At 38.7% G+C, this 13,824-nt stretch overlaps 1 protein-coding gene across 5 annotated transcripts in view; it reads left to right on the forward strand.

Annotated features, from left to right (window-relative positions):
- The window catches only part of PAQR3 (progestin and adipoQ receptor family member 3), a 27,197-nt gene continuing 13,373 nt past the window's right edge, over positions 1–13,824 (forward strand). For all 5 annotated transcript variants that reach the window (XM_023222481.2, XM_023222480.2, XM_023222478.2 and 2 more), the window contains exons 1-4: positions 1–396; positions 4,151–4,313; positions 9,027–9,182; positions 12,675–12,872. In XM_023222481.2, the coding sequence (XP_023078249.1) occupies positions 212–396; positions 4,151–4,313; positions 9,027–9,182; positions 12,675–12,872 (702 nt within the window). In that variant the 5' untranslated portion in view covers positions 1–211. The remainder of the gene's footprint in view (positions 397–4,150; positions 4,314–9,026; positions 9,183–12,674; positions 12,873–13,824) is intronic.

Here is a 13,824-nt window from a genome sequence, read left to right on the forward strand (position 1 = left end):
AGAGGAGGCTGCGACGCCGCCTGGTCCGCCGCGGCGCAGACGGCAGTGGCCGGTGTGAGTGCAGAGCCGGGCGCTGGGCAGCGGCGGCGCGGTAGGACCTCGCGCAGCGTCCGCGGGCTCCGGGGCGGGGGCTCCAGCGGCGAAGCCCCCTCCCCGGGGAGGCGGGGCCTGGGGGAACTCCCTAGCCAGGGAGCGGCGGCGGCCAGGAACGATGCATCAGAAGCTGCTGAAGAGCGCGCATTATATCGAGCTGGGCAGCTACCAGTACTGGCCGGTCCTGGTGCCCCGTGGCATCCGTCTGTACACCTACGAGCAGATCCCCGTGTCCCTCAAGGACAACCCGTACATCACCGACGGCTACCGGGCCTACCTGCCGTCCAGGCTGTGTATCAAAAGGTATGGTCTGGCCGCCTCCGCCTGGAGTGTCCCCCTCTCTCACCTATACCCTTTTTGTCTAGTCCCCCTTCTGCTTTCCCCGCCTTTCTGCTTGCCCATCATTTCCTCCCCGCCCCATCCTTTTCATCCCTTTTTGCCGCCTCTCCTCCCCCGTTATCTCCTCTTACTTGGCCAGGGTACTTGATCCACGGAATAATCATGATAGTAACAGTGATCATAATTACAACCCTCCTATGGCGCTTTGCTGTTTACAAAGGGCTTTTACATCCTTTATTCGGTTTTTTCGGCTCATTGAGATATATGTTGGAATGGGGCTGAGCCATATTTGCCCGGTGTATACCTAAGCTTGCTTTCTTTTTAGAGCAACCCTCTGGGAATTCAGTAGCTTTGGGCCAGAAAAATGCCTGTATCATAGGAAACAAGTTAACATATACGCCCAAGATTTATTCATTTAGCAAATACTTATGGAGCCCATGCAGAAAAAAAGCAAACATGGCCCTTGTTCTCATGAAGCTACTAAGGTGTAGCCTGGGTAACAGACGTTAAAGAGATAATTACACAATTACATAATAACCATTGTGGAAAAAAATGCTGTGTAGGAAAAGCACTGTGGTAGAGAGAGCCCGTAACGGGCACCGAGCCTCCACTAGAGCACCACAGAAGCATCTCTAAGAAGGAAATTTCTTTATCATTCTAAACCTTTGAAACTACAGTCCCTTGAAAACCTGTGTTTAAAAAAAAAAACTGAAAAATAACTGTTCTAGTTCTTGGAGTAACTGTCCAAACTTACTACCTGTGCTGAAATACAGGACCTCTGCTTTAGGAGAATTAAGATACAGATGTTGGTTAGCTCCAGGTCACTGCAGTGGCAAACCCTAGTGCCAGAATGTGGGCTGTTGAGTTGCTCAAGCGGCAACCACATGTCTGATTCTTGATTTTTCCAGCATTGCCTTTTCCTGTCCTTCTTTCCTTTTGTCCTGCAATGAAAGTGTTTCTGTGACTCATGGTCACAAGGTGACATCACTGCTCATCCCTACTTGGCTTGAATGGATGGCCCTTAGGATTCACAACTTGAAGCGTAATTACCGTTTTCCTCCCCAGTGCCTCCTGTACATAAGTAAATTACACACCTGGGTTCTGCTGTGGATCTGGAGTTCCATAAGAATAGGGCAAGCAGTGAATTGCCTTAAATATTTTCTACCCAACTAGCAGGGGTCCTCTGCATTCTAATGTTAGGGTCCAAATCTCACGGAGTGGAAAATTAAGTATAGAGCATTAGCTCTTGAGCTATTGAGTCAGACTTTAGTATCCAGATCTGCCACTTAAGAGTTCTGAGACCTGGAGCAAAATGTAACCTCACTGAGCCTCATTATACCCACATGTAAAAATGAGGGTAATCACAGTATCTGCTTCCAGAGGTAAAAAAGGATTCAATTAGATTCTGTGTGTGAAATGCTATACATGGCCTGGAACCTATTAAGCCCTCAATAAATCCTGGTTGTCATCACCAATGATTTTGAAGCTGAACAGATGATGATAATGAAGATGATTATTGATTTTAAAACTGAACAGAATATGAAGATGTGATGCTGGACTCCTGTTAACTTCAATAAGGATGGCACCAGATTCGAAAGACAGAAGAAAAGACCCAAAGCCAGTAAACAAGACATAGGGTTTTACTAGGGTAATTTACAGAGAGGTCCAGTGGCAGTGACCTGGACGGGAGAACCTCTGCCGCCTGCAGAAAGCATGCAGTTTATATAGCATTTTACTTAACACCCTTCCCCCTGACAGTCTCCACCTGGTAATCTTCATTTACAAAACAAAAGGCCTCCATCCCTTGTACAGTCAGCATTCCATGAGATGGGACAGGGGCTCAGATGTACCTCACAGATAAGGAATCAATCTAAGTGTTGGCCATGCTTGAAACTGTAAACACATTCAAGTGTGTTTTTCATATAGGGTCATTCTCAGGATATGCTTAAGTTACTGCTGTCAGGTGTGTCTACTGTGCAGGAGACACCTAACTTTTCATACAGTAAGAGTAGATTCTTTATTACAGGTATTCTTGCCTTCCCACCGGCCTTATCTTTTCCAAGTTCAGCCTTTGCCCTCTCTCCTTTTGACTTTCAGGAGTGACTGGGACAGATTTTGGATGTAATCTGAGGAGGTTTTGTATGTCATAGCAGTTCTGTGAGTCCACTGTTAGCTGCAGGGAACATGGAGAGGTTGCGCCTCTCAGTGCAGTTACTCAGGCTATACTGGATTTCACAAAAATAAAAGTTCTGAAGTAATAAGCAGAGCATAGTATTGATTGTCAAAACAGTCTTCTAGTTATATGTTTCAAGCACATTTGTGCATCTCTTCCTCCAGTTATAAGTAGTCTTTACACTTTGATGTTTGTACATGATAAAGCCTGAAATTCATGATCCAAGATTCACTTTATTCTTGATGATCATTTGATAGTTTTGACACCTTGCTATATACATCATGTATCTGGCCTTCACTGATTCAGAAATCCTTACTAGTAAGTGTTGCCATATAACTAAATTTGTAGCAGTCACTGTGGTTCTCGCTTTTGCTTTTACAAGAAATGAACTTGAGAAGCAAAATAAATAGGAAATTCCATTTCTTATAAAAATGAGAACGTGAGAACCACAGTGACTGCTACAAATTTAGAGTTATATGTCAATGTCAATACGTTAAGGATTTCTGAATCAGTGAAGACCAAAAACCTAAATTTAAGCAAAAATACTAGATTTTACAGACAAATGCGGGAGTATTTTAATCTTTAGTCATGATGTCACCTTTCAGTAAGTAATCAGATGAGTCCTCTCCACATCTGGAGAACCATTTCCCAAAAGTAAGAAAGGAGCTGGAAGAAAGTTGCAGCAGCATCTAATGTGGCTCCATTACTGTGTAGATGAAGAAACTGAAGCCCGGAGAGGTTAAGTGACTTGTGTGGGGTGGGGACAGTGAGCCTCTTGACTCAGGGTCATACACACTCTACCAACCTGTGCTGCCAAGACCAGTTAGCCCAGGGCATTTTGAAAGAGGGCACATAGTACCCACATTAAAAGTAAAGTCCAGTTGTTTCTGAAAAGGAGAAACTTATGCCACCTGGAAACTAGACTGGTTTTAAGACATCCACAGCAAAGTTGTTCTGGCATGCCTGTCTTAAAGAACCTTTCCAATGGATCAATATATATTTATTTTGCTTCTCTTAAGTCCATTTAATTTTGCATTTGTGTTTAATGAGCTCCAGGAAAGTATTCTAAGTTCATGCCTCACCTTGCACTGAGCAGGTTTTCAGATACATATTATTGATAGAATATGCTAGCTGACATCCAGATTTCCTCTGCACGTTCATTTCTGGAGACCTTTAGTTTATAGACTAATCTGAGCAAGGCATTGTGAACAGTGAGGTCATAAAGATGAATGGTACTGACCATTAGGGAGTTGATAGGCTGGAAGATGAGATGGAATTTGTATGTAGATCTCTTAAGACAGAGAAGGAAATGGTAAGTATGATAATAGAGGTGAGCACCCAAAAAACTGTGGTCCCAAGATTGGTGGCAATGTGGAAAAACTTAGAATAATTTGATTAGATAATATATCAAATTTAGAAAGGTACAGGTGGGGTTAAGAGCTTTGGAGCAAGTATTAGGTAACTCCTCAAAATTGTCCCTAACCTTTGAATGTGACAGTAAGATGACCAATGTGAATCTCAGTTGCATGTATGTTTATTTTCCAGTTTGTTTATTTTATCTAATGAGACAGTAAACATCTGGAGTCATTTGCTGGGTTTCTTTCTCTTCTTCACCCTGGGAATATATGACATGACATCTGTGTTACCTTCAGCAAGTGCGTCCAGAGAAGATTTTGTAATTTGTTCTATTTGTCTTTTCTGCTTCCAGGTAAGTCATTTCACAAATACTGCTATTGGTAAAGAGAACTTTTTGTCAGGCAGGCTTGGTCAGGTGACCTTACCTCAGACCTACCACTTGCTTTAAAGAGCCCTGGAATGGCATGTTGGTCAGCTTATTGATTTTCATAACATAAACACCAAATGGTCTGTTCTTATGAGAGTATGTTTGAAATCTATTAAATTACAAAGATGGAGAAAAATTTCTTTCCTCTTCTTTTTGGGCACCTCTGCTTTAAGATTAATAAAAAAAGTAGGAATCTTTGCATTCTATTAGCTGGCTGAAATATAACACTAGTGTCTACTTAAAACTTGTTGAGGAAGATTTCTCATCTCTTTCCTGTTTGCATCTGTGATTTTTGTATTTGTTATTTCCATACTATATTTTACTGTCCTGTTTTGCTGGTATTGATTTTTTGCTCTGTTGCTTTAATGTTAATTTATTTTGAACCCACTGGCCTGGCTTCAAATACTTTCAGTTTATTTTCCTCTCTACCTCCTGTATTTGTTAGTTCCATAGCACTGGCATTTTTCAAGAATCTGTAAAAATGTCTTTAACAGTTACATTTTGTAGATTTCAAACAGATAATTTTGAAACAGAAAACAAATGTGGGCTATAGTTCTATTGACATTTAAAACAATTTTTTCTGCTTCAGAGAATATAGAAAAACATAAAAATGAAAAGAAAAACTTATTATCCCCCTTTCTCATGACAGACACAGACTAGCTATTCCCTGCAGTTAGCCTGTTGCTGCTGAGTTTGAGAGGTGAACCTCATAACTCAGCTGCACAAATGTCGCTTTCATTGTGTATCATTTTATTTCAGAGTGTCATCGCTTTACTCAAGTTTAAACTTTGGACTTCAATGGCCAAGAAACACAGCAAAACAAATCTCTCTTACCCTTTTTTATTAATTCCAATTTTTGGAATAATATTTTAATTTTCTTTGAGGGAAAGCATAACCTATTTCTGTTATTAGAAAATTATTTTTCCTTCAAATATTTTTTAAAAATGTACTCTTTCTGAGGTTTAATTTTTGCCCTGATTTCAGCCAAAATGTCCCTTACAATCCATAACCAATTTTGTAATGTGAATGAATCAATTTCTTTTTAAATTTTTAGGTGCATCTCAGTATAGATTAACATGCTCTTAATAATCATTAAGTAAAAACTGGCTTCTATTCTTGTTAGTTATATGCATATTATCTACTTTGAGAATCCCTGCTCTTTTCCTTTATGCTGAGGCCTATTCTTTATGCCTTCACTACCTACCACAGCTGATGTTAGTTCAGAGAATGTGTATTAATTTCAGTATTGACGTAAGAAAACAATACATTGCAAAACTAAAAGGATTAAATAATTACAACAATTTCCAATAAAGAAACAGAGCCAAAGTATTACCGTGACTTGCCCAGGATTATTCAGCAGGGCGGTAAAATCCTGTTCTCCTAATTGCTAGTGCAATGATCATTGTTACAATATATGCTGTACAACTTACTACAGACAGATGATCCCATCTTCCCTACTTGAAAAGACCACTTCTTACCAAATTATAACTTGTTCACCTGAGTTGTTCAGATTCTTAGGGTCAGTGGACAATGTAGTAAACCATAAATATATTTATTAATATTGATTTACATTTAATATTAAAAGACATGACATTTTTCTCCTATGCTTCTATATGCTTTAGTGCTTTCCTTGCAACCAGATTAATAGAGTACATTCTGAACAGTAGAATGTAATTCAGGGGCTTTGAACCTTCCAGGGTATTTGTATTTTGGAGAAGAACATCAGAATACAATAATGCCTTTCGCTAGATTTGATCCATTTACATTCAGTTAACAAATATTTGTTGAATGCATCCTATATACATCCAGATACTATGCTAGTATCTGAACAGTGCTGAACAGAACCAACCTGGTATAAAGGTCAAGCCACTCGTAGGCGTGCAGAAGAGACAGTGAGGTGGCATTTAAGCAGGAAAAAAGAAGCAAGACTCACTTTCTTAGCACTTTCTGGACTTGCAGGTACTGGTTTTTGTGGTTGAAACCTAGGAGAATGGAGAAAGATTAAGGCTGGAGAGATTGGCAGGGATCAAATCATGAAGTATTTTGTTATCATGCCAAGGAGCTTCGATGTGGGATGTAACACTGTAATTATCTGTCTACCTTGATGGAGTGAGATACTCCATTGAAGGAAACTTTCCATTATAACTGAAACATACCCAATTTCCCAGATTCTCTTTCAGTCCATTTTTAAAGGAGCTCTAGGAATAACATATTCCTTCTTAAACAGGGCATACTAGGTGTGGGTTAAAATCTGAGGTTTTCTGTTAATACTATTTTACTTTTCCCTTAGATACCATAGTTTTCTTTTTCCTCTTTTTATTTTCTTTTTCACAATGAAGTGAGCTTTATTTTTGTTTCTAATTATTACTACAAGATATAATCATGTAGAAATTTAGGCAAACAGAAGTTTATGGAAGAAAACGTCACTTGAAATTCCACTTTCAGAGGTAACCACATTGGACATTTGCGTTAAACAATGAGTTTAACCCAAATGTGTATGTTTGTGTATGCATAGCTACCTTGCACCTGCCTACCTGCCTGCTCACTTACCTGTCTACCTACTTCCAAGCTACAGTCATCCCTGCTTGCTATTTTGCGACCTGTTCTTGTGTCATTCAACATTGTGGCAATGGGATGTTTCCCCATCAATGAGAAATAATACACTTTTATGTTCTCCTGATTTATGGTGCTTAATCTCAAGGATAATCTGAGAAAACAAATAACCAGTCTTCTTAGAGTTACGTTTAAATAACGAACTTAGAGTTAGTTACTGGTTGGTTGCTTAGTAACCAAAAAGCTATAGACTATTAAGGATTTTAGACAATTGATGAAGCAATGAAGTTGTGACAAAGTACATTGTTACTGAATATTGATATTGAGTCTATAGTAACTAGATTTGTTTAATGACCAGAATATAAAATATTAATAGCTGGATGACCATGTTACTGCCTTAGCAATTGCTTACAAAATGTTTATCGGTTGTACCTACTTTATATTGTTTGTTTGTCCCATTGCCCGCACCCCACTGTCACTGTCTCAGTACGTGCTCTCCAGGGCTATTCCTATCACCTCCTGTTTCAGCCCTTCTAGTCCACACCTCTGTAAGGGGGCACTTAAAATCTTTAGGCATATCATATCATACCCATAATATTGAAGTTAAAACCCATTAATGTGTAGGACATGTCATAATCATATTATAAAGAATATGATGCTTTTCCTTAATCTCTGTCCCCCAGCCATAAATATGTGCACACCTTTTTTTATGTCCTTGGTGAATGCCAGCCCAACTTTTAAAATCCGCCTCAGGTGAACAGCCCTTCTCTGATGCTCTTCTCTTCCCACCAGTCCCACCCTCCAAATGCACATGTACCCTCACAGAGTCAATATCCTCCCACCTTTTTCAATTATGCTCTGCACTGAAGTACAGTAGGATTTGTTACTGTACTATTCAGTGATTCTGTATCACCTCCAATGTATGACACACGGCAGGTGCTTGATGGCTGAAAGGCATTCTGCCATAGAACCCTCATCAATTATCAGAGCAGCTAGCTGATTGAGTCAGATTAGCTTTACTCTCAGTTTGGCAACCATATAAAGTTAGCAAGTCATGATTGTTTTTTAAATTATTATTATTTTTTTTGAGACAGGGTCTCACTGTCACCCAGGCTAGAGCATAGTGGGGCAGTCACGGCTCACTGCAGCCTTGATCTCCCAAGCTTAAGTAATCCTCCTGCCTTAGCCTCCCAAGTAGCTGGGACCACAGGTGCATGCCACCATGCCCAGCTAATTTTGTTTGTTTGTTTGTTTGTCGTAGAAATGAGGTCTTCCTATGTTGCCCAGGCTGGTCTTGAACTCCTGTGCTCAAGCGATCCTCACACCATGGCCTCCCAAAGTGCTGGGATTACAGGCATGAGCCACTACTATACCAGCCTGTTTTTTCTTGAAGGCAATAAAGCTGTGTTTACCTTAGAAATTAAAAGTAAACTCTATACAGTGAATCTCATACAGACATGAAAATTCTTAACTGAAAAGCCGATTGTGGAACAGAATGCATAGTGTAATTTCATTTAATTTTAAAATGTGTGTGTGCGTGTGTATATGTGTATATATATATAATGAGTGCATGTGTACAGATTAATATATCACAGGTATTTGACATGTATTGAAAATATCTGGAAAGACACATAAAAAATGTTATCACTGGCTACCTCTGGGGAATAGATTAAGTAAGAGTGGCTTATATTTATGTTCTTTGATTTTTTTTAGGGATATGTATTGCTTCTATAGTAAATACTCTTTAAAAACAAATTAATTCATGGATCAAAACAAGCCTCAGATGATAGTTTTAAAACATTCACATTGTATAACTTTCCCATTACTGTGCTATTTATTTATAATTTTCATTTTTAATGTAGTTATTTTAAATTTTCTCATTTATTATCTCCATTTTACCCATGAGGAAATTGAGGCTTTAGAGTAATGACATGGCTCGCTCTACTGTAAGGCACAGAGCTAGAATCCAAGCCCATAAATGTTTGAATTGAAAGCCTAGCCTCTTAACTATTTCCCTGAACATCATGCATAAGTTGCTTTAGTTTCTTTAGTCACTTTGTTAAGATTTGTTTTTATTTTTCACAGGTCTGTATGCTCTGCTCTGTGGGCTATCATCTTTTTTCCTGCCATCGGTCAGAAAAAACATGTCGAAGATGGATGGCATTAGATTATGCAGGAATTTCTATTGGAATACTGGGCTGCTATGTCTCAGGAGTATTTTACGCATTTTATTGTAATAACGTAAGTAGATTGAAACATTTTACATTCTACCTTTCGTATAGGTCTTGGGTTTTCTTGCCTTGGTTCTTTTGAATTTCTTAATAAGTACATAATTAACTTATAGAATAAGTAGAAGAGTTTTGTATAAGCATAAACTTATTTTTCAAAATGGCCCTGTCATCTCTAACATCTATTATCAGTTCTGTACTTATTTTACTAATTTTTTATTGGAAAATATATATACAGTTATTTTCTGAGACTTAATGTAGACATTAAATTATTAATGTTTTCACTAAATCTATATGGCTGCATGATTCCTCAAATATCCACATTATTTATCTTTTATTTGTGTGTTTATAGAATTGAAGTTAAAGTTCACACTTGTTAAAATTATGAGGTTGGTTACTGCTTTCCATTTCTTTTTTTTCCTCTCAGTGGAAAAAAAAAAAAAAAACAGGAAAATGTATCTGAATTTATTAGCCCATATTCTTCTCTAAAATATGTTTTCCTGTCTTCAGTCTTATGTTTGGGGTAGGCTTGTAAGACAGACCAGATAGGAGTGAGTGTCTTTAACAAATGTGAGACGTGTCTTTTCTGAGTTCTGGATCAACTCTGCTTTCTGTCCCTAAGTTCACACAAAAGTCAGTTTTTGCCTTATGCAAGGCAGCATTTGCAACACTGTGATCAGATAATACAGCACCTGACCTAAAAATATTGGCCAACCAAACCTTATGGAGTAGAACCCTAACTCATCACCTCATGTTCCAGCCAAGAAGACAAATTGATTGTTCCCATGGGTTCAGTACATCTCAAGTTCTCCCTTTCAGAAAGTCCCCTTCAACCCTACTTTGTTTTCTTCCTGTTTTTCTACCATACTCTTGTTTTTTCTTTTGCCCTTTTAGTTACCTCCCTTTCAGAACCAAGACTGAACTTCTCCCTCAGGAGCAGTGTACCTACTAGTTATTTCTAGTCCTAATCACAAAGAATAGAGCCTGTCCTGCCCAAGGCCCACCATGTAACAGGTGCTCTAAGGCAGGTATCTGCAGGTGCCCTACATATCTGGGGGTCACCAACCCCCAGGACCTGTCCGTGGCCTGTTAGGAACCAGGCCATGCAGCAGGAGGTAAGCAGTGGGGTGGTGAGCCAGGGAAGTTTCATATGTATTTATAGCCACTCCCCATGGCTCACATTACCACCTGAGCTCTGCCTCCTGTCAGATCAGCAGCAGCATTAGATTCTCATAGCAGCACAAACCCTATCGTGAACTGCACATGCAAAGGATTTAGGTTGCGCAATCTAATGCTTGATGATCTGTCACTGTCTCCCATCACCCCCAGATGGGGACTGTCTAGTTGCAGGAAAACAAGCCCAGGGCTCCCAGTGATTCTACATTAGGGTGAGTTGTATAATTATTATATATTACAATATAATATATATATATTATATATATAATATTACAATGTGGTAATAATAGAAATAAAGTGCACAATAAATGTAATGCACTTGAATTATCCTGAAACCATCTGTGCCTGCCTCCCCACGCCACGATCCATGGAAAAATCGGCTTCCACAAAACCGGTCCCTGGTGCCAGAAAGACTGGGGACCACTGCTCTGAGGCACAGTCCTCAGCCTTCACTTATTGGGAAGATTGGCCGCAGTGTGGAATTTCTCAGATTGCTTGGGATTTTTCAGTAGGACCTTTGTCTCTACACAATGCCAGAGAAAACTGTCAACATATCTGGTATGAAAATTAGTGAAGAGAAAAATCATAAATTTGATTTGAATATGTAAGAACATTATTAATTGTAGCTGCTTAAATGTGAGCCATTTGCTTTTTAGGCCTAATCACTTTGGAACATAAGCACATAATTAAATATATATACAGGTAACCTTGTTGTAAATTGGCTTGATTTTAGCAGTATACTATTTATCTCTGCCCAGCTTTCATAACTTAACCATTTTGCATGAAACGGTTTATATGTTTTTAAAAAATTAGAGCATACTGATAACCAGGTGCTTGTGAGTACAGCCATGTAATATCTGAATTCTTTTGCTTATCTTATTCTGTATTTCTCTGAAACTGTTTTCCTTTATCTCTTGCTAAACATCAAAGTGAGATACTTTTTGTAACTCTCTTACCAGAAAAACTAAAAGTCCAAGATAGATTAATACAGTCAGTCCATGATCGTTGAAAAATTGCTTTCTTCCATCTGGTTTCTAATCATTTTCAAATACTCAGTTGCTGTAGACCTATAAAAGACTCGTTTTACCTTTTAAGGAACACAGCTGCTTTCAGAATGAGATTGAAAACTGTGGACCCTAGATCCAGTAGAATGTACTTTTGGGCACACACTTAAACAAACAATCTGACATTTGATTTCAGGAAGTTAATAGCCCCAAAAAAGTCCTTGGAGCCCAGATTAAGAACTCTTGTCTTATGTGACTTTTGACTTTAAGACCAGCTAACTGCTTATTTAAATACCTACATGTCTTATAAGCCCTTCAAACCTAAGCTAAGTGTGTGTTCTCTCATGCCCCTGTTCTCTTCCCCCATCACACACACGGCAAACCTGGATCATCTTTGATCATTTGCTTCATTAATAGAAGCCATTTATGTGGCCTTTCGGGCTAAAAACAGTCAAGCTTTCCTCTACTGCCCTCTCACACATCCAGTCAGCCATTAAGACTTAAGCTTATTTCAAAAATGCCTCCTAAATCTGGTGCTCACATCTACTTTATTCAACAGGAGTCCAAGCCCCCACTCTCTCTTTGAATAAACTAAACTAATATCTTTGTAGCTGGTTTCCTGTCACCTGTTTTCTACACTGATGTCAGAGTTGTCTTTCTAATAAGTCAGTTTGAAAAACAGCTGTGTCATCCTATTCTTAAAGAATTCTGCTGTTCCTCCAGTGCCAGTGTGGTAAAGTTCAAAACATTTAGCCTAACAGTATGCCTTTTCAGCCTTTCTTCTCAAAACTTCCTGCTGCATTTACTGTTCTCTTTCTTTGAGAGCTCTGTCTTCCCACAAAATCTTAGATGTCACCTCCTCTATGAAGCATCTTTTAGCTACCCCAAGTAAAGTTAATTGTTCCCTCTTCTGTGGTTCTACAATGTTCTGTTCCTCAGTTACAGTATCTACCATAAGATTATAATCATTTGTTTACACGTCTGCCCCTCCCATAGTCTGTGAGCTCACTGCTGGGAGAGTTCATGTCATAGTCATCTTTGCTTTTATAGGACTTGAACTGTGCATGGCATGTAATAGGTAATCAGAAAATGCTTTTGTGTGAATAAATATAGTCTTTTACCAGCTCACTTTGGAATTTGGTTTGTCATTGTGACCAACCTAAAAGTTGTATGGAACATATTTTTTAAGGAAGGGAGATAGTCCTAATTTGAAATGGCAAATACCAAGTAAATAGAGTTTGGAATTTAGTGTAAAAGCCAAAATTACTTTTTCAGTTCCCTTATTGTTAATAACAGAATTAAAATGTGATTTCTTTTCATTCTAGTACTGGCGTCAGGTATACTTGATCACAGTGCTTGCTATGATCCTGGCAGTGTTCTTTGCGCAGATTCATCCCAATTACCTCACGCAGCAATGGCAAAGGCTCCGTTCTATCATCTTTTGTTCTGTTTCGGGATATGGAGTGATTCCTACTCTTCATTGGGTTTGGCTCAATGGAGGAATTGGTGCTCCTATTGTACAGGTAGGTTGAGTGTAGTTGATATTTTTCTCTCTCATTTTTTTTTTTTTTTTTTTTTTTGCCTTTCAATCTTACTCCTTTTGGGTAAAGTAGTATAATCAGGCCAAGTGGGTGGATGTTTGTCATTTGAGAACGTATTTGTAATTGCATATTGATGCCATAATTTTCACAGCCATATAAATAAGCATACCTTGCAGAAGTTGAGGTAAAATCTGAATACTGTTTTTCTCTGAGTTGTCTTTCTGTAAAAGAATACATTATTATTCTCTGTTACCCTTAGTATATAAATACCCAAGTCCTTATTTGTGGAGGTCTCCAAAGTTTCTAGCTTTGTCTGCTGGATCAGTGATAATGCCAATGATAACGCAAGTATAGAAATAGGAGCAGCTGATCTTTTAGGGGGTGAAGGGAAGTTGGGAAGGATTTTTATGTTGGACCCGATGAGTTTGGGGTACCCATTGGATGTAAAGGTAGAGATAGGATCTGAGATTTTAGCCAGAGTTTGACACTGGCAATAAAGATTTGGAAATCATCATTGTATTGGTAGCTGGAGCCAGGGAAGCATGTTCAATACACCAAGGACAATATATTGAGAAATAAAAGAAGAGCTCTTTGTTAGAATCAGGTGTTGTGGGGGAACAGTTGATGTGCATTAGGAAGAGTCTCAGTGAGCACTCAGGATTCTTGAGAAAAGGATTAGAAATAAGACTTACATTCTTAGAGATCGTTATAAAAATGCTCTACGTATGCACTAGAGAGTAAACTTGAGAATTTTTAATACAAGTAAATACGCCAAGAAATCTGACAGAAATCACATATACTCATTGCAATGGTACCTTTCTCTAGAATGTGTGACTTTAAGGGTGGTTTTATTCAAAAGAATCAGATTTTTATTAAAAGAGGAGAGACCATTAGTGGGCCTACATTTATTTGCATGAAATTGGCAACAGCATAG

This window comes from Piliocolobus tephrosceles, chromosome 3 (assembly GCF_002776525.5).
Source record: "Piliocolobus tephrosceles isolate RC106 chromosome 3, ASM277652v3, whole genome shotgun sequence".
NCBI lineage: Eukaryota > Metazoa > Chordata > Mammalia > Primates > Cercopithecidae > Piliocolobus > Piliocolobus tephrosceles.